We start from the raw sequence: 26,220 nt of genomic DNA, 5'->3' as shown, positions 1-26,220 counted from the left end.
CAAAAACCCCACTAAACAAAATAACTGTCTAAGGAACAAATATAACATCCTGTTTAAAGTCCTTGTACAGACTTTTCTAGCTCTCCAGCCTTCAGCTACCAGTGAATCTAGACACCTACATCTTCTAGGGTCAGGAAGAAAGGCTAAGTAAGGTTTAAAAAAAGAGAAGAGCAAAGGAGCTAAAAGCTAACTTTGACAACTTTTAATGTTAAGTATGTAAAGTACCTTGGGTCTGCAAACTTATATATATATATATTAAAAACTACCTACAATATTAGGGAAATATTAAATGTCATAATCTGAGCTACTACTGCATGTTAAAAGTGCATGTCAGTGTGAATAAAAATACATCAATAATGTAGAGTATTTTGAAAAAAAAACTATTAAAGATTGCAATTTTAATCAGGGCATTTCACTCGTATAATGGGAGACTTTACTGTAATTAAGGACTGATGTAGGTCATTAGAATTGTGTTAAGAGTCAGGTGACAGCCTCACAACTCTCTTAAGTCTACTTTTATTGATTTAATAGAAAAGCACTTTTGATTGTTTGCTATTGATTTAATAGTAAAGTGTTCTTGCCTTTCCATGTAAAAGGATAATTTTAAAGCATTTATGTGACTACAGTTTATCCATGAATTCTTTGATTAGAAGTAGAGTTATAGAATCCAAGTAGATTTTCGCCTATCGATTTCATGTATGTAGATTTTCGCGTGCATGTGCACATTGCATCCAAATTTTTCTGTTTCTTCAACATTCAGAGACTGGACTGAAGAAAATTACTAATAATGCAAAAACTTAGATTGTTCTACCCTAAGCTAAGGTCCTTCTTTGCTATAAACTTGGCTAAGCCTTTTCTGAATGGTGTTCAACACACGTTGACTCCAATGTGCAATGAAATTAAAAAATATTTAAAATTTCAAGTGCTTTATAGGTCAATATAGTGCTTGGATGTCAGTTTTAGTGACAGGTTGGCTATTAGGTTTCTATGTATGATTTTGACTATGTACTTCTGTATATAATGTGTTCAGTGGCTCTTTAGAGAAGGCCTTACTTGAGCCATTCAGTTTCCTTTAGTTTATCATGCATATCTTTTACCATGTATGCTTTCATGCAACTACTGAATATTGTTTTCTTGTGGCAATAAAAGTCATTGAGTTCTAGCTGAGGAAGGGTGAAAGAAACAAATGATGATTACTTCTGTTCTTCCCGTCAAACCAGGCTTAACTCTAAGCAGTAATGCAGGAGTGCCTCCTTTGGGAATTCAGTGGTTCTGCAAGAAAGTCATCCCGAGTATTATGTGGTTCCTCAGCTTAAATGAGGCTGCAGAAATTGAGCTTGTGGAATTTTTAATATTTGACTTCATTGGTCACAGATTTAGAAATACTGCTAGTGTTTCTTTTCAATAACTGATCAAATTAGCATAATCCTTTCCAGCAACTTAGATCTATAAAATGTACCATAGCAAGGTGAAAAAAACAACAAAGCACTTTCACAGAGAGAAAATAATATTAAAAGAAAAAAATCTTTCTTTTCCATGGGGGAAAAAAAGAAATCTACTGACAACCTAACGGACTTAGCACTCTAGCCACATACACTCTTGTGATCAACTGCAGAGCAGATGAAAGACCAAAAGCTGTTGCCTGTTTTTCTTTATGTGATTTTTGAAGCCATATCTTTTATTGAAGGATGACTAATGTTTTCCAGTTGTTTCATCAGGTCCTTTCACTTGAGTCAGAGGGTATTGCAGCCAGTTTAGTGTAACAGTGCCATATGCTTGGAGCAGTGATAGTTTGATAACTAGATTCAGACTTCAGGATGTGCATTACATTTACAGATCTCCCATGTGAATATTTAGGCCAGTTAGCAACAGGAGGTTGTGATCTGCAGTTGTAATGTCATCTGGCACAGGGAGTTAATAGGTTTCATCATACTGCCTTGACTTGCAGAGCTTCATTTCATGGAAGGTTCGTCACCTCACTTGCTCCAAAGCACCTTCCTTTCTTCTTCTTTCCCCCTACCCCCCCTTTCCCTGGAATAAAAGGGGTAACCTGACATTGCAATCTACGCCAGAATTTGATATGTTATCTTCTCTAAACCCTTTGTCTCAAGGATCACAGGGTTCCTGTGCCTGTGAAGGAGTCTCTCTTGATATTTAGGATGTGTGACACAGAGGAGCTGCAGGCTCATAACAAAGGGGAATTTTCTCTGGCGTGGAAAGTGACACCCTTTTCAATGAGCGTCATAAAACTGAATGCCAAAACATAAATATTTCAGTGAGGGTAGTTCAGCTGTCAGGGGGCTCACCTGCTGATTCCACTGTATTTAAGGGATCACAGTTCAAAATCCAGTGCCAACAGTCACTCTCAGAATTACCACAATATGCAGGGTTTTATTTTATTGAATGGCTAAAGTAAGGGAAAGAAAACCACCCAAACACAAGATAATTGTGCACTTTTGACCAAGCTAAAGGAAGATTAGCAGGTATCGTCTGGTATGCACTTTCAGGGACAGTGAGATCAAGGTTTATGCTGTAAATTTTGTGATGGTATAAAAAATTTAAGAAATCTGATGAGAGGACAATATTGGGGGGAGGGAGGAGGCACAGAGAAAGCAATAGGAGTGGGAAACTTCAGGTATACCTTCAGTGGATGCCCTGAGCTGGCAGGAAGATTTCAAGAAGAGAAATGTAATCCAGACTGGTAAAGTTTAGTAGTGGAAAGGGTTCTGGATTTACATGTTTTCCAGGAAAATTTTGCACATTAAAAAGACCTTAGGACAATGTATGGTGAAGAACAAAATTCCCTGTTGGACTGAAGAAGTTGGCAGGAAAATTATGTGGTTAATAGATTAAGGTGCACTGGTAGCAAAGTGTGAGTGCAAGCCTGCAGGGATTTGCACTTCGGCTACAGAGGTTAGGTAGTCAGAAGGTGATATCAAGAGTCTACAGTAGCGGACAAGGAGGGCTTTCATGAGGATATCTAGGAGACTGAAGATAAATTCGTTCGTATCTACTGGTGCTTACTGCTGCATACAGTGAGGACTAGTCTTGATGTGTTGTTTTAGAAATTACAGAGCAAAGCAAAATATTCAGAGAGATTTTCAGTGGGTGTAAATTACCCTTAATTGCTTGCAGTGAGGGAAACTATTCCTTGAAGCTGAGGATCTTATTCATGATCTGAATGTTTGCAACAAATCAAGATTGCCCCTCGGAGATGGTGCATAATAGTGTCTTTTTGACACCAGCAGATTGTTTTGGTGAAGTAAAGTAGTAACATTTTTCAGATCAGCAGTGTTCACCAGAACACTTCTGCTACTAGGCTGTAGCTTAAATATAGTTCCATTTTTATTCAGCAGATGGGAGAAAATGTAAGTTTTATGATATATATTGATTAAAGAGGTTATTAGTTTTTCAAATGTATGTTCTTCAGTCTGATGTTTTGTATATCAACCAGATATTTAAGAGCACAAAAATGAAAGAGATATTTTTAATGGTATTTTTCTGGATTCTTATAGCCGTTCAGATAGAGAGCTATGTGCATAGTCCAGGTCAAGTAACATACTCTTTGAATTGCACATCAGTTTCTACGCCTTCTATTTTTCATGTTTGTGATTATCACGGCTATATGCAAAGTAAATACAAGCTCAGATGTGAAAGGTAGAGCCTAGTACTTTAATATACTAGCAGACAAGTTAATTTTATTTTTTAAACCGAAATGATTTTTTATGTAGACAAAGCGTGAATCAGGAGACATGATGGTATTTTGCCCTTGTTTGGGGAGGAGAGTAGTGTTTGGAGGTCCAGAAACAAGATGCAAAGGTGCACTCGTGTCTTAGGGTAATTAATGACACGAATTACAAGTGCAAATATTTCAGAGTTCTGTGTAATCTGAGTCCTGTTCGTGGAGAAAGTTATACCTTTTTATAAAAGAGCATCTGTAAACACAAAATACAAAATGCTTGCAGGTCAATTTTACCTTCACTTCATGCTGCAGCCAGTCAACACAGATGACCAAGAAGGCACTGGAATCAGAGCACCACGTTGTCTTTGTTGCTGAAATTGTTAGTCATGTCCACTGCTGCAAATGAAACCCTGAACATTGAAGTTATGCTTTGATGAGGAAATAAAAATCAACAGCACCTTTTAGTTTTCAGTTTTAAGAATGCTGTTATGTTGCTTAAGTGGATTTCATACTCATGGACTTCATAGAACAGGTGACATTGAAGTGCTAGATGTACTTGGATAAAATCAGAATATTTAAAATTTTTATTATTAAATAGTCCATAAATATCTCTCTCTATATATACGTAAAAAAGGTAATGAAATGCAATTTAATAAATAATTATTTCCAAACCAGAATATATTTTTAAATACCAGACATTTTTACTTCTGCTTTGGGAACTATCACACTCAAAGGCAATGTGCTGAAAGAACTATAAATAAAGACTTTAAAAAAAAAGGCTCTAAGAGGAATAGGAAGACTTATTCTGAAGAAGGGGAGGAAGGGAAGGAAGAGTGTTTCTGAGCAGAGAGTGCTACCACACAGCTGAGTAAAAATAATTTGAATTCTGAAGTCTATGTGGTGGAAGTATTTGAGAATGAATAGATGACAACAATTTTTTTTTCCAAGGAGTGTGAGTATTCTGCTTTTTATCAGATTGTGCTGTCTAGCATATGGACTGTTTTTCAGTTGATATTTTGGATGCGTTTTTCAGTTCTGTGCTGGGGTGTGTGGCTGGGGACCATGGCACTCCATATGGTGGCTTTCATACTTTCCTGCAGGTGTAAAAGAAAGGATATAAGAGAAGACTTGTTTGTGATAGAGGTTAGAGCAATTGTAGATTTGAAATGTCTGTTCAGAGCAAGAACAAGACATTTCAAATTGTTTAGTGGAAAGACTCTAACATATTGTAAATGTTTTACTGACATTTCTTAAGAAAATCCATTTTGTATTTTTGTCTCTGTTAAATAACAGTCTGCTGCATCTTTGAAATGAACTGACAGTTTATCAATATCAGATGTCTTTAACCTAATGTAACTTAGAAACAGACAGGGAAAGTAAGGGGTATATAAACAGCCTCTACACTAAACAATGCTAATTTTACTTGATCTGAGCATTAGGAAGTGAACTCATCATTGAGGAAGCACTGCTACTCTCCTTAACACTCATGGCAGCTCTCTCAGCAATTACTATGTCATATAATCATGATTTACCCAAAGGGCTAGATCAAAACTGAGCTATGACTACTTGGGATTAATAATTTTAAACTATGCTGTGCTAGTGAGGATGACACCTACATGTTAATCCTGCACAAAACAAATCTTTCATGGTTCATGTTGGAGAGAAGTCTTTTGTAGATGTAGCCTCACATTTTGGAAATTAGGGTCTTTAGGTAAGACACTGCCTCGTCTCTTTGTTTTGCCTGTAGGGAGACACTGGATTTTCACTGAATCTTTCAAATTACTTCTGCTTAGCAAACACGCTCCATGGGTTTGTGGTTTATCCCACCACTCTGTAAGCAAAGCCTTTCTGGTGCAGGGCAGTACCACAGAGGGGATTACTATAAAAAGGCTTTAAATACAGTCTATAATCAGAAGAGCTTTTTATTTGTTTCATGTTTCTGCCCTCTAGGTACCTTTGGAAGTCTGATGTGTAGGCATTCTGCAGCTGAAACAGCCTGACACTGAAAAGAGCAGAAATCAGTTTTCACTCGGTTTTAATAGTAGCGGGTAGGGAAATAATGATAATCTATCTAGAGCATTTAATGTGTATGTAATTCCATGTCTAGCCTTTTTAGATTAATTAAATGTAGAAAGAATGAAATCTTCTTTATTCCATGGCTTCCTAAGTAGCAGTGGTTCACTCCAAATGAATGCCTTGTTATCTGTTTTAATTTCATCTTCATTTTCACTTTGTGTTTGGCACTTATTAAATACTTCTTGTCTGCCTCATTGCTTACTCAGACAAGGAGGTTGCCTGTTTCAGAGAAAGCATTGCTTACCTGAGATTAATGCAGATGATACCTCTGAAAAGCAAAGCTATTTTTGGTTCTGACTGACAGAAATTGTAGTTTTTAAAACATTATAAGAAACATCTATTTTTACTTGGCCAGAGAAGGCTAACAATTGTAAAAGGCAGAAAAAAAGATTTGTTTAAGTATTGAAAGTGGGGTGGTTTTTTTTAAAATTTTTTTTGAGTTCTACCACTTATTAAACAAGCGAGATTTTGAAACAAAAACAGAGAACATGCACAAAAAAGATAAAAATTGCATGTGTTAGTGCTGAAGAATCATTCACTATTAAATGAAGGTTTTATTGAAAACACAAAATAACTTTATCCACTGATTTTTCTGAACATATTTGTGTAGTCTAATATACTTTTTACCTTACCTAACATTTTCTTTAGTATTGTAGTAAAAATGATTGGGGAGACTTAGAGGGCTTTTTAGTGGGTCAGATTCAGATCAGAACAAATCGTAACATCTATACTATGACTAAGAATCAATCAAATTGTTTTGATTCATCTTATACTCCTTTATTTTACTTTTCAATTGTATGGAAGAGAGTTAAGCTAGTGTATGTCCTTGCCATTAATATAACTTCCTGCCTGTAGCTGGTTTGTAGTTATATCATGCTTTGATTATTTTAAAGGGAAAAAATTTCAGTATTGGTCCTAGGCAAACTAGTGTATTGGGAGAACAGTCATGAGAAAACTTTATAGCTATAAATACAGATGTATCAGCAGTAGTAATGCCATCCAAGGAACAAGCACTCAGAGACTTATGTAAATTCAATGATGCTGATGATGAAAAAACCCATAAAAAAACATTTTTGATGCATTATGTTAAAGCTGCAAAAAATTAGAATGCTTATTAAAAAAAAACCTGACAACATTTCTTTTCTTTTTCTCAAATAGATGCCTGTTACACCATTTCTTTCATGATGGCCATTTAGCAGTAGTGACTTCGTCCAATCGACCACAAATTATTATCTCTGGACTCCCAGCTGACACCCTGCCGGAGGCTAGAGCTACTGAGACAACTGGAATTGTGTCTGCTCTCGTCAAGGTTTTTTCTTTCACGGGGGGAAAAAAAAACCAAAAAAGATGAAGTTGGGCAAAGTGGAATTCTGCCATTTTCTGCAGATACTAGCTCTTTTCCTGTGTGTTTCTGGGATGAATCAAGCAGAGCTCTCGAGGTCCAGGTCAAAGCCCTACTTTCAATCAGGGAGGACGAGAACAAAACGCAGTTGGGTGTGGAATCAATTCTTTGTGCTGGAAGAATACATGGGTACAGACCCACTCTATGTAGGAAAGGTAGGGGATTTAAACAAACTTTGGAGGGTACAAATGCTTGTTTTTTGATATGTTCGTGTTATGCAATCTGTGATTGGTAATTCTGTCAGCATGGACGATTTAAACCAGAAAGAGAGAAAGTTTTGTAGTTCAAAAGAGAAAAATGTTTCACATTTCAAAACAGGAACACTTTACACTCCTGATTCCTCTTACAATTTTCTTTAAGAACTCTTAAGAACATATTAGCTATGCTTTTTAAAGCAGTATGATAATTAAAACCTTTTACTACCATTTACACAAAGAAAATATTTTCTTACTAATATTAGGCATATTTTTTACATAAAGAAATGTAATTATGAATATTCTTTTACAAGATCTAATAGCTAGTCAGGGAAAATAGAAGTTCCATGTTAACGTTGTTTACTTCCTAAAGATCAGCACTACTGAATGCAAGAGAGAAAGAACCAGGCATCTGGGGTGCGACAAGTGAAAAGGAGGGCATGTTTGCATTGCAGCTTTGCTTTGATGTTGCCTGGCTGGCAGATTGGCACCTTGGGGGCCTAGCTGCCCTCTGTGCATAGCTCAGCCTTGTGGCTTTACCTTCCCTCTGATGGGCACCAGGCCAGTGCAGAGCAAGCCCTTACATCAGGGCATCCCAAATGGCTCATTCTGTGCGCCCGTTGCTGCACGTGGAGCACAGTGAGCACAGCTGTGAATCCGGGCCTTAGCTCATTCACCGCCTTATGCTGGTGGGTAATACGCTTCCTTCAGCAATTATGAAGGGGAAAAAAAACCTCAAACAAAAAACCCTCTTGCGTTTCTATGTAACATTTATGTGTAATCATCTTACTGAAAGAAAAAAAAAAACATTTTTCTGTGTAATATCAGAATCAATAAATAGAGTTTCTTGTTAAAATATAGCAAATGCATAGAAAACAAGGGAGTGACAGCTTTTGGCAAAATGGCACGCTTACAGAAAAGGAGATGAAGTAATCCGAAATCCACTGCTTCAAACAGATGAATGCAGTGAATTTCAGCTTACTTAATTCGTCCTACTGAGACAAAAACCCCGATGTTTGTGTTAGCACAGTTAAGCACCTAGAATTGAATCATGCCAACTGAATAATCAAGTTAAATGGGGAATTACTCTCATGATTAAAGTGATGGTTGTGTTTAGGTGCTTTTCTGAACTGGGGCTGGTACTTTACACAGTTCTGCTCTGATGTGCTAGAACCAAAACTACAACCTTTTATTACAGCAGTCTTGAAAATTTTTGTTAAGTTTTAGGTTATGGAACCATCTGGTCTGGTGCCATGCAGCTGCTACTTGGGTTTGTAAGTTTTATCTCTTAGGCAAGTGTGTTCTAAGCTTCTCTTTGGCTTCTGGAAAATGGAATATTTGGCATTCTTGCCTGGTGTTAAAAAGTGAAGGTTGACTTACAAATTAGAATTTCTCTTCTGGAACAGAAGTGTCTTTAAATTCTCAACTGAAGTTTGATTTTGATCTGTAGCAATTCTCATGTCCTTTTGACTGCAATATTACGGCCAAAGATGATGTGGTCGTGCTAGAATACATGATAGTTGCATGTATGTGCTTATTTTTATCTTCACAATTTGGTCTTTTCTATCCTTTAGAGGAGTCCTAGCATTCATAAGCAGATATCTTCTGAAAAGCAAAGCTTTTTTTCTGAAACAGTCTGTGTCCAAATTGTTTTTGTATCAGCAGTATGAATTATTGGCTCAAGAGGTCACATTTGTACCAGTGATTCATTTTGTAGGAAAAGCAGATAAAAATTTGTGCTTGAAAAAGGAGGACCATCTTCCTGGAAACAGAGTCCTTACTGAGCATCTTATAAGATAAGATGTACCCAGTTCCTAACCTTCTCACTGGAGAGACTTTTTGCTGTGTGGATCCTGAGGTGCAATCATGACCAAACTTGCATTCCCATGCAGCGGAGCAAAGATGTGAGGATGTGTTTTTCTTTCTGTATGTTAACATATTATATGTAGCACCAATCTGAAGTGAACAGCAGTCACCTTCCTCCTCCTCTTCTTCTCTTAAAAATATCACCGTTCTTTTTTCAAATCCTTTGCAGGCAGTAGAGACTGAAAAGACTGAGATTTGGAGAGGAAGGTTAGGGATATTTTTTCTCTATATTTCTTTCCTTTCTTTCCTCTTGGTGAGGAAGCTACATCAAGCAAGGAGCTGGCATAACTCACTTCTCTCATCAAGTTAAGTGGAAGCAACAACCAGTGTTCTGCCTCACGTTCTGCAGACTACTCTGCTCCTGGGGAGGTCAGTCCTACACTGCCTTATGTTTAGAATTCTTTGCAGGGTGTCAGTCTAACTGCACCCCCAGAAATGAGTAACCTTCTCAAGATTTTAAGGTCTGTGAGATAAAAATGCTTCAGAAACACTCAGGCAAATGAAGCTGCAAAAGAGAATGTTTTCTTCCCATCACTATTTGATTTTACAAAGCCTTAGGCAATTCTGTTTGGAAGGCAGCATTGGAAGAATGTTAGAGTTACACGACAAGTTGTTCAAGAGTCATGAAATACCCATGTTAATTCTATGTTCAGCTTTTACTCTGTCCTTCTGAGTGTGTGCATTCTGACACTTTAATTACATGATCATGCAGCTTAAAATCCTATTCCTTTTAAATAATGTAACAGGATTTTTATGATGAGTCTTTAACTTAATTTTTCAATATTTTCATGTCTGTTTATGAAGACTTCAGATCCATACATGATGTATATTGCAGCCTTCTTTTTTTTTGCATCTTTGATCATCATTTATTAGCAGAATGGTTTTTGTTTGGTTATGTTTTAAAAAGGTATTGATTTTCTTAAGATGACAGGGACTTTCTTGTATCACTCTGGAGAAACCTCTGGAGGAAATACACTAATTTTACACTAATAGGTGCCAGAGGTGACTAAGGTTTTTTTCCTTTAAAAAAAAAAAAAAAAAAAAAAAGTAGGTCTTTCCTCTTCACAGTATGAATTCTAATCATCTTGGATTCAATCCTGAGTACTTTTGAATGCCTCTTGGGAGGTGCTTAACATGTAATCAGATTGTGGACTGAACCATATACGATTTCCTTCTGTCTGTCAGCACAGCATATGTTATGTTTACTTAAAGAGTTGAAGCATTTAACTATTTAACCCATTTACTTGTTTGGATAGGCACTATTCTCTTCTAGACATACCATGGAGGAGATGAGGCAGTTAATTACGGTGCTAATTTAGCTAGAAGCATAGGTGGCTTCAGTTTTCTGGAAAATGTTTCCTATTACTTGGTAGTATGTTTTGTGAAATGTCTTACTTTGTATTTTCCATATAAAATAATGGAATCTATTTGGGCATAAAGATATTAATACAGTGCAGTTTTAAATGATTTAATTCATAAACACCTAAAATTAGAAAAAATGTATGCTATTGTGGTAAATATTTGAAAAGCTTTATACAATCTTGTAATTAAAGTAGATAGAGTGCAGCTAAAGTAGAATTTTAAAATTGTACTGATTTTGTTTTGTTACATAACTGTCAGATGTGCAGGATTTGGTTTTCATTGTAGTTTTTTTTTTGGTCATTGTCGCTGTTGTTTTTTCTTTTTTAATTTCTTGTTTTTAATTTAGATTTACATGTTCTGCTGCAAAAGTTAAGTTCTTGTTTTTAATTTAGATTTACATGTTCTGCTACAAAAGTGTCAGTTTCCTCAAAAGCATTATAGTGACACAAAGTCTCAGCCACTAATCCTTTCATTTTTCTAATTAAAAGAATTTAAAAAAAGTCAAAAGAAGCCACAAATAAACCTAAAGAAGTGAAACAAGGCAGTTGACTCCATGTGTGATGTTGATTGATGACTGACTTCAGTGTTTTCTTTTTGATCCAACAGAAAACTTCTCTTCCAATGGCTCTAAAATTAGGTGTAGTTGAAAACAGGGACAGTTCCAATCTCTTTGCTTGAAAAGACTGAAAACAAAGGAGAAAAAGAAATAGTCTTTAGAACACAAACCCAAGAAGTTGCTATTTAGCAATCAGCTCACTGATGCTTCTCAAAAGTAACATTTGGAACTTGCGAGATGCTCTGCCTGTAGTTGTTATTTATAATGTATGAGGAAGAAAAGCATAAATTCTAACCTGGTAAAATCAAGACAAGAAAAAGGTTAAGTGAGTGGACTAAGAACTTGTAGTTTGTTAGAGTCTTTTTTGGTTTTAGAGTCATAGTCATTGTCTACCCATTCCGTTTTGTGTTGCTCTTTGTTTTTCTTCTAACTATTTAAATATAAAAAGACTTGTTGGATTCAATTTTCAAACATGGACCAAAGTGCATAAGAGATTATATTTGCATTATTGTTTTCTGGAGTTCTAAAGAATGAGAGAAGCATTAAAAAAATACAATGAACTTCAACATTTCCTAGAAAATTGATATATTTAAGATTTGCACCAAGGCAGAGTGGAGAAGGACTTGTCAGTAGCAAAATAACAACAAGTGTTTGTTATTGGTGCCATACAGAGTGGGCTGTTTTTCCAGCCTCATCATTTCGGAGGAAAGAAGGCTGGACAAGGGAGAATACTAGTTTTTTTGGTGTTTATTGTTTGTTTTTCAAACATATTGGTGAATGTGTTGATAGTGACTGAATTATTCACATGTGATATTTATCTGTGATGTGACCTTATATCAAACTGTACAAATGTAGTCAGAAGTTGGTCTCTTTTTCTAGGTGATAGGCTGCCACTTTCAGATGCAACTGATGATTTTTTGATTGACTTGGGTAGTACGTATCTTTCCTGAAATACTTTAAAGCAGTCAGTACTATGGAAGTACTGGCCAATCAGTCAAACTCAGACCGATATGAAGAATTATCAGCTGCTGAGAAACCGAGGGGACTTCATCTGTGATAAAAAAGATGAGGGTCTCTGAATAGGAATTAGCTCAAATAGCTTTTAAAATCTCTAGAAACTACACTACAGCAGTTTTACTGACACTTTAGGAAATGGAGAGGAGATGAGTTGAAATTACAAAGGCTAAATGTAAGTAAAAGAGGCTAGGCTCAGTTATCTATCATTTGTAGATAACTGAGCAAGAGATGGGTTGAGTGTGATTCCCTGGAGGTAACACACCTATACTGGCTGCCCAGCCCCAACCTGGGGTCTTGCACCACCAAGCGTCCTGCACAAGATAAATGTTCACATCTGCTCTCCAAGTAAACTCTCAGGTGAGAATAGCTACAGCTTTGCTCAGATTTTTTTTTTTTTTCCTTTTCTTTTCTTATTTTTATTTCCAGGTACTTTTGGGAACAACCAACCAACCAAACCCAAACTAAACCAACTATTCTTCATCTATCTTTGTGGACACTATGTGGAAAACAAAGATGGTATAATAGCTAAAAGAGAAAGTTCCCCTTTCTTATATTTTTCTGTTCCTTTTCTGCTTATCTTTACTTTCAGCATAATCTTTGAAACACTGTTGTTTTATATACTCCCAAAAGGCCATTTGTGAAAGTAAAAAAGCAAATCCACTGATATTTATCCATCTCAAGAACCCTTTCTTGTTCTGTGTTATGAAAAGTGATAACAGTTGACCTTTTAAGTAAAGTGGGACATGCCGTTCCTTTCAATGTTTTTCTGCCACAAAGTGCTGCAAAAAAAGAAAAAGAACAATTGAAATAGTCTAGTCCTGCTTACCTGCTTTATGGATTGCATAGTTCTTAGTGAAAGGATGCTTCAACTATACAATGGTATGAATTTACAACTTCAGCTTGCACTGTGCAGGCACTAGTAGCTCACGCTTCTCTTCACTGTGGGCTTTGCATTACTACATGCTTTACTTTATTTGGATTACCCCAAATAACTGAGAGGTGGTTAATAATTTGAATGTTTCCTACTTAGCGTGAAGGGCTAGAATGTCTCTGGGGAGAATGGTGTGATTAAGGCATACAGGAAGAATTATTCAAAGGGATAACCTAAAATCTACTGTTTTTTCCTGGTGGATTTCATTAGACTGAACAGCTATAGTGTAATTTCCTCTTTCCCTCTTTATGTGAAGTCATCTCCTCACATAGCTGAATGGATACAGAAATAGGTTTTATGCCAGGGATTTAAAGTGATGACAATTTCACATGCTCAAGCACTAAAAGACAATTTGTATGTAATTTCATTATTAGAAGTGATAATAGAGTTGGAAGACTTGTGGTTGGATGCTGAACCAGAACATGCAGCTTTTTGATCTTTTAGTATAATATAGAACATTGATCCTTAAGATGTGGCATTACAGAAGAGGAAGGTTAGTGAAGGTGATGACAACATCTGTAAATTAAGTAGCCCTCATCATAGCTTTTTATTCAATGGCACAGCCATGCTATTTATATAATCCTGTAACACTATTTTCAGTAGACTAATAGATTCTACTTGCAGTGCTCTGCTCTGAATTTCTTTTGGACATTATTTAAAACTATATTTTATAAATATCTGACAAAATAAAAAATCAAGAATAAAAGCTCATCTTGCAAGAATATGTAGATGCAAGTCTCATGTATGTTTAACTAGTTATCAGAAAATGCTTTCTATTCATGAGAATACCAGAATTACAGTTTTGATATCAGTCAAGCTCATGAAGCTTCAGATTACTTATTTTTAGCCGTATTCTAACATGATTTTGCTTTTTCATCTATTGACTTTAGTTTTAGTCCTCTAGGTCATGCTGCTGGCTCTACTTCAACATGCAGTTTTACTTCTGTCCTCTAAAACTTGTTTTTTAATGAAGTTGAAAATAAAGCACTGTAAAACTAGGACTACCAAGAACTGTATTTGCATTATTCTAGGACTAAGAAAGTCCACTCTTGAACCAAATTCCCACTGTGCTAGGTACAGTGCAAGCAAACACAACCCCTACCCCGACACAACAATTTCGTAAGACAACGGGCAATAGCAGAATAAGAAGCAGCAACAGAATCTGGAGAAATATAGAGACTTTAGTCAACATCCTGACAATAACTTGAGAATAACAGCTCACTGGTGTTCTTTACTAGGAGGATAGAATATTTTTTGTTCTGAAAATGAGAACCAGGAAACATTTTTTTAAACATGAACAGATACAAGGGAGCTCTTTTCTGCCTTTGTTTTCCATCTTTTATGGATGACAAGTTAGGTCAAGTTTGTAAGTGCAAATCTATTTGATACCCAGGTTAGTACAAGGCAACTTCTTTTTTCAGACCAGTGAAGATAAAGGATATTTTTCCATTGATTTAAAAAGATCAAACTGCATATGCTTTAAAGTTTTATATCTTGTAGTCTACTATCACACTACCTCTTCTATGTTGTCTTTTTTTCTTATACCTGTACTGTGAAACATAATTGTATATGGACACATTAGACATTGGTTTCATGTATTCAGTATTTTCCATGTCACAATCTAAAAGTGCTGTCAGGACTATTGCTGCCTTGTCACAGTTCTTCTGAATTTCGTCTTTGCTTTACACTATTGGATTTTTTGGGTTTTTTTGTTTGTTTTTTTTTTGTTTATGTTTGCACTTTTGTGTGTTTTGTTGTTTTGGTTTTGTTTTTTAACTATCCCTCTGCACTTCTCAAATTCCTTGTAATTGCTTAATGAAATAGTACCTGTGTACACATGTTAGTTTTTCAGTGTTAACTTTTACCAGTTAAGGGGAGTGCCTCAGACATCACATCACGAGTTCCTGAAAAAATCAGACTGGTTCCTTCATGTCCAACAAATTAGATTTATATAAATGTACTGGTGATAACTCCTGTAAAATCTTTACAGTATAATCTTTTTTTCTAAGCGATATGTATTTCCCTGAAAGAGGTGGCTGAGCTAAGTGTTAATAGTGAAACTGCTGAGAGAAGAAACATATTAATACATTAGGTTGCTCACTTCTCTCAGAATAGCTATTAACTACTTTATGCTACTCTGTCACTTTTACACTGGAAAAGACACTTACTGTCATGTAAATTAGAGACAAGTAGCTCTTAGAAAAGACAGTGGAGTTCATGCTGGTTGGAGAACTCCAATTCTATTCCAGCTGTCTAAACCTTAGTTGTGGTATGAATACTAGCATACACAATAAACAGAAATTTGAGGGGTTCATAATGTTTAAGCTTTTATAGCTTCAAGGCTGTTTTTTTTTGTTTACATGGTATTAAAAATATGTTGTCAACATCAAACTATAGATTACTAGGCCTCAGTCTTTAAATGAGAACCACCTTAATATTCTCAGACTAACTGTAAATTTAGCCAACAGAGAAGCTCCATTTACAACAGAAGAACACATAATGAAAGTAAGCTGATCACTAAATCTGTTCATAAAATTATACAATACATTTAGGTTTAATTCTTGCAGATGTTTTTTGACTCAGCTAAAAAATTGCTACCATTAATATTCCTTCCATATTCAAATATTTGCTGGTTCTACAGCCCTCTGCTATTGCAAAGGTGATTCTATTTATGTGGGTGTAAAGCATGTAGTATGATATATATATCTATATATACATATTATAAACTGCATAATGAAGTATAAAAATATTATCTTTCAGATAAATAAGAATACCAAGACAAATATAACTGTTTTGCATATAGTAGTTCATGTGCAATTATTTGTGTTCCAGAAAGTATAAAATACATCTTACTTGTTCCATATCAGGCTGTCATTTTCACTGTGCTCCCCTGGGAGAAGAAGGCAGTTCAAAACAATTGAAAAGAAGTTTTTTAGTATGTGTTGTTTATCAAGTTATACTGTGTATAAAGTAGCTCAAAATTTAATCCAGAATCTCAAGATCAGTTTTATCGATCTTAGTAGACCATTTGAAAATATTAATTTTTGAATACATGTATTTGACCATTTAAGTATTCATTTTTAAGACATACTTTATCCTGTAGAAATATTGAGCACTGATTGACAACAGGTAGGAACGTATTCCACATTTTTACGGGGAAAAAATAGTGTCTTCCTTTGATATATAGTATTCTTACAGCACCAAAGGCATGCATTAGTGTTTCATATGGCTGCATAGGATCTATGTTGAGAACAACTAAGAGCAGTCTGAGATAATGTTCTACCTGTAGCACAGGGGATTCTTTGTCCTCCCCTGAGCAGAAAGAAATAAATTTAAAGTAATTTTCCAGGTGATATAAGGAGATTTGGGTTTTTTTCTGCAAAAAATCCACAAAATGTTATCATAATCATACTGTCTCATTTAGTTTTCCTGTTTCTGTAAATCATGAGAAATTACCTTGAGTATTAAAGAGACATGCCATTTTGTTGCTGTGGAGTGCACGTTAGAAGAAATGAGCCTATGCAGTTATTTTCCATTTGAAATCTTTTCAAAATGTGTAAAATCGGGTACTTGGATACATGTGTAAGAATGATAAACTGCTTAAACATTTCATACTGAGGTACTAAATTGTAACCCTACTGACTAGGCAATCAAGCAATTAATTTTCCCTACAAGGTGTGCAGGTGCTGTGTTAGTCAAAGTTGAGCTTATTATTCTGTAACAATGAAAAGTTTTCAGACACAGTTGGGAAAAGCAGATGGTCATTTCTTCAGTTTCCATAAGCATGGTACAAATATAATGCCATAAATTAGCAGAATACTTGTCTTATACAATTTGCAACCATTCTCTGGGCAGAGTAGGCACTGAGGAAAGTACTTGGCATATTTTTATGTTTCTTTTTTAACTTACAGGGCTAAAATGCTGCATAATGTTTACATTAAAAACAGTTAATTCCTCTTGCTCCTGGATGTTCATAATCTTCATGCATATGTAAAGTGTTGTCCTCTCCATCCATCTTCTACATTTTACCACTTGACTATTGCTTAGTCAGGCGATACATATTTTGCACATTTAAAAAAGTTTTTCTCAGTAGTCAGCACTTTAGTCCTGTGTTCATCTTTACCGTTCTTTTATTCATTCCCTCTATTTTTTTTCAATATCTTCTTGACATGAAAAAGCCATGAACAAAAGCATTCTGTTATACCTTCACCTAGACAGGAAATAAGTGAAGTGAAACTGTTATTTCCTGTCTTATTGTATGATTAAAATTGCACTATTCATGTTTATTTCTTTCTTTGCAAGCTCACGTCCACTACTACTCCAAGGATCTTAAAGCCTTATTGCTTTTCGGCTTTATTCTTTCTGCTGAATCAAGTTTACTTCTGAGTATGTGTCAGTCATTCCTGAAAAATCTGGAGAGAAAGAAAATATTAGTTGTTTAAAAAGTTGATTCAGTTTATCTATTTGACTAATGAACTGAATGAAGCCATATCAAATGAGGTTTTATGGAGGAAACCAGGAGGAATTGGAGTGATACCAGTGATGGAATATATGCATAAATGTGTTCATATGTGAAGATCTATAGGAAACAATAGAGGTACCTTACATTGAGGACCAATTCTCACTTGTATAGATACATTTACTCAGTTCAGATTAATTTTAATATTGAAAAAAAGGTAAAGATTCTAGTCTTAATAGTTTTAGTGCATGAAAAAAACAGAGATAAGTTTTAGAGATAAAAAAGAATCTCAAAGAGTGAGAATGCAGGAAGCACGATGAAGCAATATGCTATCTATTTCTCACTCCAGAGCCTGATGTAAAGATGAAAAGAACATCCTGAGCCTGATGTAGAGACGAAAAGATTAATTTAGAGTAAGGTATAACAGTGCTATGTATAAGTCTCGATTCTCTTTGCTCTTTGCCAATAATGCTATATATATGTATGTGGGACATTGCATTGGCTTAAGTCACAATAATCCACCACACAGGGGTTCTAGAAAGAAGATCTTGTAGGTGCCAACACTAGCTATCTTAGTTATGTTAACACGGATGGCAAAGAAAGGTAGCTTGTCAGTAATCCATTAACAGCCATCTTTGAGAAATGTGCAGACTAGTTCTGTTAACTAGCAGATGTAGCTGAAAGGGACAAAATAGTAAGTAAAGCTCATTTGTAATTGAAAGAGGAAGATGTCATGTACAGTAGGGTAATCTACAAAACAAACAGTAGCAAAACAAAATATCAAAACAAAAACTGTAGAAAACTGATTTTAGATTTCTTTTCTGGGAGCAGGGGAGCAAAAGATAGAAAAGGAAAGTTGAAAATATTTCTTATAAAACATTATCAGAGACAGAGAATTTGGAATTTGATCATTGAAAGACTAAAACATGAGCAACATGGTGCCAAACACCATAAGACAAGAAAGAAAAGCCTTCCATCTGTTGAGATTCCAAGAATTACTGGGTCAAGATAGAGTGTGGATAAGCAAAAAAGCAACATGCAGATCTGGATCAGTCCAACCAAGTCTCAGCTCTCAGCAGATAGATAGAAGGATGTGAGTATGTGCAGCTGTCAGGGCAGCAACTGGGTCATGCCCAAACTGTTCCCAAATTAAGAGCTGAAAATCAAAAGCATTAATACTTTGGTGTACCACTAAGGAAGGCAAACTACACCTTACGAAGTAAATTTATATTTGGAGTTAAGGGAATTAAATAATGACACTTGTGGACTGATGCAGTCTGAGGGCCCAGGTGCTTTGTTTTGCTTCCAAAATGTACGCCAAACAGGCAACAAGTCTGTGAGGAAGATACAAAGATTAGGATGTCCACCTTTATGACAGGTCCTTCTGATCCTTTAGAGATAGAAGAGCCTATATCTGCAGACTACACTAAAAATTCAAGATGCTTACCTTTGCTTCTGAAACAATTTGGAAAGCAGTTTTGGAGTGTAGCAGGATGAGCTAACAGGTTGTGGATCAGATTCAATTCTCTGGAAAATTACTTTGTAAAGTAATTAGCAAGATACAAAAGAAACATGCTGCAGCTTAACAATCAAGGTCAGAAGAGTTAAATTTATTACAGTGAACAAAATGATCAGCCATATTGCAAATTTTCCTGGAGACAAACACTCTTGCACCTGTAAATAACTTTCACTGATAATAGAAGTCTGACAGAACCGATACAAGTGTTATTGCAGAGAGTAATGAAGTGAAACCAGATCTTTTTTTTTTTTTCTCAGAATTACTTGGATGTGTTGGAAATAGAAATATAATTGATGTTGAACATAACATTCAGTACTTTCCTATCCTATTCTCAAAATCAAAGTATGCTATTGATTTTGTTGATCACAACAGAAGTAATGCAGTAAAATATGATAGGTTTTCTAAAACCCTAAAACTTTAAGATACTGTTTAACAATGTTTGGTAGAGGCTAACTTTAATTTTTTAATTATGTTTTAGAAGACAAAGTAAGAGCTGTTCTATTCTTCATACTTCTGAAGTTATGTAGCTCATTAATCAATAGACCCTTCTTGATGTTTTGCTATAAGTTTGGGCTCAAGGAAAACATTCAATACTGGGGTTTTTTTTTGCCTCATCTGAAGATTTAAAAGCCTTCAGAGTGGAGTGTGGGTCTGTCAGAAGAAGCAGCAGGTTACCACTTGGAAAATGCAGCTCAGGGCCATGCATCTTCACATGAGCTTAGAAACCCTAGGTGTCTTCACTAAATACAATACAGTAGTCTAATACACATCTGATTGTTTACAGACTAGCATAAAATTTCCTGTTAAAAATGCCTGCATAAAGTTCTACTTTGTTACTCAATAGGTGAATTCTGTATGTGAATCACACCTGCTTTTTCTGATGATTCTTTTTTCTACTTATTATTGCTATTAGTCCTGCTGAGCTAACACATCTGAGAGACAGCAAACTATTCTATTATTTCTTGAGTGTCATCCACAGACATGCTTGTTATGTTTCACCAACTTACACCTGCACAACCCACTTGTAAGCTATGGGACCATACATTTTTACAATGAGAACAGAATCTGAAGACAGCAGGGGTTTTACTTATGTAGCTGGAGGCATAACTCGTCTCCTGGAAAGAAAGAACTTGTCTTTACAAGACTCAGCCAAGGTTGCAGTATGAAACAGCTTACGTATGGCTTGTCCACTGAGTCTGTTTTAAATACAAGACACAGAAATGCATTGCTACCACTTTTCAGCATGCAGCACATTAATAGAAAGCCTGTTTACTGTCATGATGCCTCTTTTATGACCAAATTGGTTTACTTGGTTAATTCAGTTTGTCCTTTGCCAGTTAAAATTGAATGCACTAGATTCACTATTGAACAAGTACTATCCTTCCACTTTTACGGCTATATTTGTGTATATATGGATACAAGAACATGACTCTATTACTGAGCTGGCATACTTTCTCTTTGATAGAAAAATGGAAAATTCAGTAATGTATTCCAGTTCCTTTATACTCATATATAGCCACTGTCTTCACCATCCAGTCTTCTCTGTTTTAAAAGTAGCTGCAGAGAAGACTGAAGGGTACTCCTTGTCTTGTGCTGTCATGAGCACTGAACACCATTATTTGATTGTTTCAGTGAAAAATATGCTTTAGAGTTTCTCATATTCTTCACTGAAAACAAGTTAAAACCCACTTGCCCTGAACAACGTTTTTGCCTTCTTGTGTATTTTATTGATCAAATAGAAATAGAGATTGATAAAGAAAACAGACAAGGAAGAAGACATAAAAAGGATGTATGCAGGGAAAAAAAAAAATAAGCTGATACTAACCAACCACAAACTCTTTGTAAGATCATGTGTAGGACAAAAAGGTTGACAAGTTAGGAATGTGAGTTACAGAGTGCAGTTGAAGAAATACAATGACCTCTTAAGATGTACATAAACTAGAGGCAGGTGGGTAACATAAGCTCCACTACAAGTGATATTAAGTAGAATTTTGTCTTCACTTCAGATTTGATTTTAATAGTATTTCAAATATTTTATCTTCATTAATTTGACAGATCTGCTTGTATCTTTTCTTTACAAATGCTTTTATTTATTTGTGTTAGTTTCACATCTAGATTTCACCTGTTCTTAAGTAGTACCTGATCTAGGTTGACCTTCTTCTGCAGGGGGGTTGGACTAGATGATCTCTAAAGGTCCCTTCCAACACTTACCATTCTACGATTCTATGAATACAACTTTTTAGCAATCTGCCATTGTAGTTCAAACACAATTTACACATTTTTGAAGGGAAAAAGTACAGAAAAATAACATAAACAAGAGATTTCTGTTTCATAGACAGAAACACAGACTCTTAGGAAAATATATACTGAATTAAGAGGCATTTTTCTTTTAAAAGATGTAAAATTTTTGGCAATATATATTCAGATACAAGATTCAGACCTTTATGAATGAAAATATAATTAATTATTTCTTTTGCCTTTAAGAAACAGGAACAGAACCTCAATGAATGGAAATTACTCTTTCCTTCAAGTGCATGGAGCTGTGCTGATTTACACTAAGCTATATAGAACATCCCTAAGGGGGGATATTTAGCACAATTTGTTAAATTAAGTGATCATTTTAATGGACCACACAGAAGGTGTGAGACAAAAGTGAAAATGCCTTGCATATAAAGTTCTGAGCATTACAATTGGTGACAGAAGGCCTATCAATGAGACAGTAATCCTATAAAAATACAGAAAGATCAGATTGCTTGTCGAATTAGAATGACTTTAATATGAACGTATGCAAGGAGATAGCAAGGGAGCTGGAAACTTTCCATCTGGTTTGTATACAGAATGATTAGATTGTGATCACTTAGTCCAAGAGGATAGAAATGATGTATAATTCTGCCAGGATGAGACATGCAAATTGGATCAATTAAGCTTTGAGAGTGCTCAGACAATCTGGTAGAGAAGTTTACATGCTGTGTCAAGTGAAACTTAGCAAAGATCAGTCTTGAACGCTGGGGGCAAGTATTATAGTGATTTAAACTCTAATCTCCAGGAGTAGTTCACTGTTTTCAGATTCAGTTATAAAGCCTATCAGATACTGTAATAAAACAATCAGATACTATAATAAAAGAACCCTTTTGATAATGTTTGATGGTATACATAAGAAGCATGATAGATAAATTAGTAACAGTCATCTGAGTTGAAACTTTTGAAGTAGATGAGAATAAATTCAGATGGCTGACATTGTTTTCAGTTAATGGAATACACAGTACTGTACCTTCAGGTTGACCACGGTGCTTCAGAAGCAGGGTGTATTCCCTTAAGGAACTCATTGTGTGCTCTATTTTTTTTTTGATCCAGAGCTCACTCAGAGGGGGAACAACGTGAAAATTATCATTAGAGAAGAGTGCTCTAATTCATCTAAGAATTTGTGTTATGTAATGTCTTTTCATTGCTGATATTGAAAGGACATGTTGTTTCAGATATTCAGAGGGGACTTTATGTAAACTGAAAGTTTTCAATGTATGTGAAGTACTGAAACCTTCGGAAATGAGTTTCTGAAGGAAGACTGAATATTGTCAGTAGAATCCAGATGGTTTTCAGAATTAGAAACAGGTCTGCACAATCTGAATTTTAATGTAGATTCAGCAAGTATATATGACCAATGTAAAATAACACCTGCCTTTTCAGTATTTTCTCATAATTTGTTTATCAATGACACATAAATAGCTCATCTTGACAGTATTTAATGGCAGTAAGAAGTAGAGCAAGAACATATTCTGCTGAAAACACAAAGATCAGATGAAAAAACACTGGATTGGCATCAGCATTGTACCTAGTATACCTACGGAATTTCTTTTTAAGGGATGAATTTAAATTTTAATCCCTAAATATCTTCTCTCATCATTTGAAAGGTCAAAATATAATTTAAGGAAAGAGGGAATATGACTGCATAGTAATTTGGTGAGATTGTCTTTATTAAACACTCATTGTAGTCAAGAAAATAGAAAAGTCACCACAAGAGCTCTGCCCTTTATATACAGCTGTAAAATCCTTCTAAGCTGGAAAGCTTTACAATTAACCTAGTATTCTCCAAGTTAAAGCAGTTTCCTATGGTTTTGAAATATTACTGCATTATCCTTCTCCTCAAATGTTTTCTGAAAAACATAAAATGTGGGCATTAAAAGCATTTCTTTTCCAGCCCTTAATCCTGTGTCTATAGTTGATTTACTATCCTGAGATCAATCTGGTTGTATCTGAAAGCCCTGGCAGATCTGCAAATTTGAGTGGTTAAAAAAAAAAAAAGTTAAGAAGAAATCAAAGCTTTTAAAGTATCTGTTAGCAAAGGATCACTTCAAATGATCTGAACAGTTTAAGGCAGACTTTCAAATGTCTGTATTTACTGTGCATACCCTACTTCAGCTTGTTCTGAATACTGAACAGCTACAATGTGAATTTATGTAATGGAATCACTTAAGCTTTCTGCTTCTTACAATTAGTCTATGTGATGCACATTGCTGATCATTAAACCACCCTTCCTTTGCACAAGGATTAAGGCTCTATTTCAGAAAGGCGCTTCGGCATATGCTGAGTACCAACTTTCATGATCATTAAGCAAGTCCTGACGTGCTATACATGAATAAGGATGATTTCCTAAATTAGAGAATTCAGAAACAGAGATTTAATTTGATGTAGCACAGGGTTAAATCTCCATACTCTTTGGAGTAAATGTTGAACAATGGGCTGTTAATTAGCTAGCCAGTATATACAGATGGATGGATATGTATTTTAGAAACACTTTTGGATAAAATTCAATGAATTTCATAACAGTAGTGGAAAAAAAAAAAAAAGAATTGTCCTATAGTCTACTGAAAAAGAACAACTTATTTGTCATTCAGTATTTTACCTTTACTGAACTGCAGTGTTAGTAATTGACGACATTAGTTAATAGAAAGCACTACAGAAATGTTAGGGTTTCATTGCTACCTTTTCATATGAACTATTTTACTCCTATTAAACTGTTATAGTAAAATTTTACATTCAGAATTCTTTTTTCTTGCCTTATTTCCTTGACCCACTTTTAGGTCTGAACAGTTCGACACTCTCCCCAACATACCTTTCCAGGGACTAATTATGTGTGATATGGGCACTGTGTCAGATTCTTAATTTTGCAGTGAAAATCTAGGAGTAGTCCTATTGATCTTAGTCTGAAGGGATTAGATCTGTGTAAATGCTTTGTAAATATCTGAGTAGTGTGAAACCTATCATATGGCCAATATGAAGAATTGTAAATTTCAAGTTTACTATAAATCTTACAGGAATGTCATCACTAAATATTGCATTTGTCCAAACATATAAGAATGTAAAGACAATAGGAATTTAAGTTTTAAGAAACAAAATACAATTTCAAACACTTATGCCTTGACATATATATTCTCATTTATGTATGTTAAAAATGCACGTGTAGACTGACATATTAATTCTGCTTTGTTTTATCAGTTTCATGAGTTTTCTCTAACAACTCCGTAACTTTTTTTATGGGGAAGTTAAAGTCATGGGACTGTGGACCCAGTTAAATACATTTAATTTCTTTGTATTATAAATCTTTCATCATTAAAATGATGAGGTCATGCTCTCTTCTCTAGTCCAGTTCTTTATAAGCTTCTAAAGACACAACTAGTCACAGTAATTACTTCAGCTGCTTTACAGTTGCATATTTTACAACTGTATTTTACTCTGTCAGGGTTTCAGCACTTCCCATTAACACACAAGGTAAGACTGTAAGTGGATTTTTAGTAGTATTAGAGTTTCAAGAGCAAATGAAATACGAAGAATTCATACAACATAAACCCAAACCAAACACAACAGAAGAAAGCTCTACACCCTCCGGGTAGCCATTCCTTGGGACTAATGTTCTTTGGAAGCAGGTTCCTATGAGAAAAATCATTAGCAACTAAGCAAAGCTGCAAGCTGTTTTGAATAGTTGAAGCAGAAAGAGTACAATCACTCTAAACTATAGATCAGTAGTTTGACAAAGAAGAGGCAATATGAGAAGTATAATTTCCACTCTAAAATAACAAGATTCAGTATAAGTATGTACGTCATCTCAGAAAAGGCTTCAATGCCAAATTAATTTCAGTTTATACATTTGTTATTATTGATATGGTAGTCAAATAAGAACTACATATTATTTTTTCTGCTTAGTGCTATTACTGAGGATTCTTTAGATTTAAGAGATAGATATTAAAAAATAGATCCTCTAATATGTTATCATTTTTTGCAGTTGAAATCCTAGGCCTGAATTATCTCAGCTAAGTAGAAAAAGCAGTATGGGAGAAGCAACATTCCAGTCAGTGTATTTGTACTCTTTTTTCTTATTTCTGTTTTTGAGAACAGGGAAAAAGTAAAAAGCATTCATATGTCATTGCAGGTATATAAATTCTGCTATTGCTTTTCTTGCTTCATTTCCCCCCCACTCTCCCACTTCCCTGTGCCATAAAGCGAAGTGTATTCATGCATCCTCTGATAACAAAAATAATGAAATAAATGGATGAATAAACAAGAATTAACAATCATAATTAATAAAAGTATTAACATTTTTTACAATGTACAGTAGTATAAGAAGTGGTATCGCTGTAAATATATAGATGTATTTATGCATATATACATACACATATTTAATTCAAGAAAATTTTCTGCTTGGGAAATTATTCTTTGCTGTATGTCTATTGTGCAAATAGAGATTGTTTCATTTGCAACGGGGAAGCAATTTGAGAGGATGAATGAGTGAAGTTTCTTGAAGACTCTCTTTCTGTAAGCTGGTATACATGCATAAATTTTTCAAGCCTGCGGATGTCTGGTAGCTGGCAGATATTCTTCTATGAAGTATATTAGGGTCTTTGATATTTATTTGTGGTGCTACAATTTTTAAGCCTGATCACTTTCACAGAAGCCATATATCCGTATTGCAGGGAGAGAGCATCCTCACAGAATTTTACTACACTGCTAAAACAGATAGTAGTGACTTACAGCTCCAGTTATTCTTGGCAACAAAAGAAATCAAATCACCGGACCATTAAATATGTTGGTTTAGAATATAACAGCAAGTAGTATGGTGCATTATGAATAGATACGGATTATGTGAAAATACTATTGGAATATG

The 26,220-nt window shown here is 35.1% G+C and overlaps 1 protein-coding gene across 2 annotated transcripts in view; it reads left to right on the top strand.

The window, feature by feature from the left end:
• The first annotated feature begins 7,105 nt into the window (after positions 1–7,105).
• The window catches only part of CDH7 (cadherin 7), a 66,723-nt gene continuing 47,608 nt past the window's right edge, over positions 7,106–26,220 (top strand). For both annotated transcript variants that reach the window (XM_010202099.2, XM_061994516.1), the window contains exon 1: positions 7,106–7,315. In XM_010202099.2, coding sequence (XP_010200401.2) covers positions 7,106–7,315 — 210 coding nt within the window. The remainder of the gene's footprint in view (positions 7,316–26,220) is intronic.

This window comes from Colius striatus, chromosome 4, assembly GCF_028858725.1.
Source record: "Colius striatus isolate bColStr4 chromosome 4, bColStr4.1.hap1, whole genome shotgun sequence".
Lineage (NCBI taxonomy): Eukaryota > Metazoa > Chordata > Aves > Coliiformes > Coliidae > Colius > Colius striatus.
The sequence above is the reverse complement of the archived record's forward strand: the minus strand, read 5'-3'. Positions and strand labels throughout refer to the sequence as shown.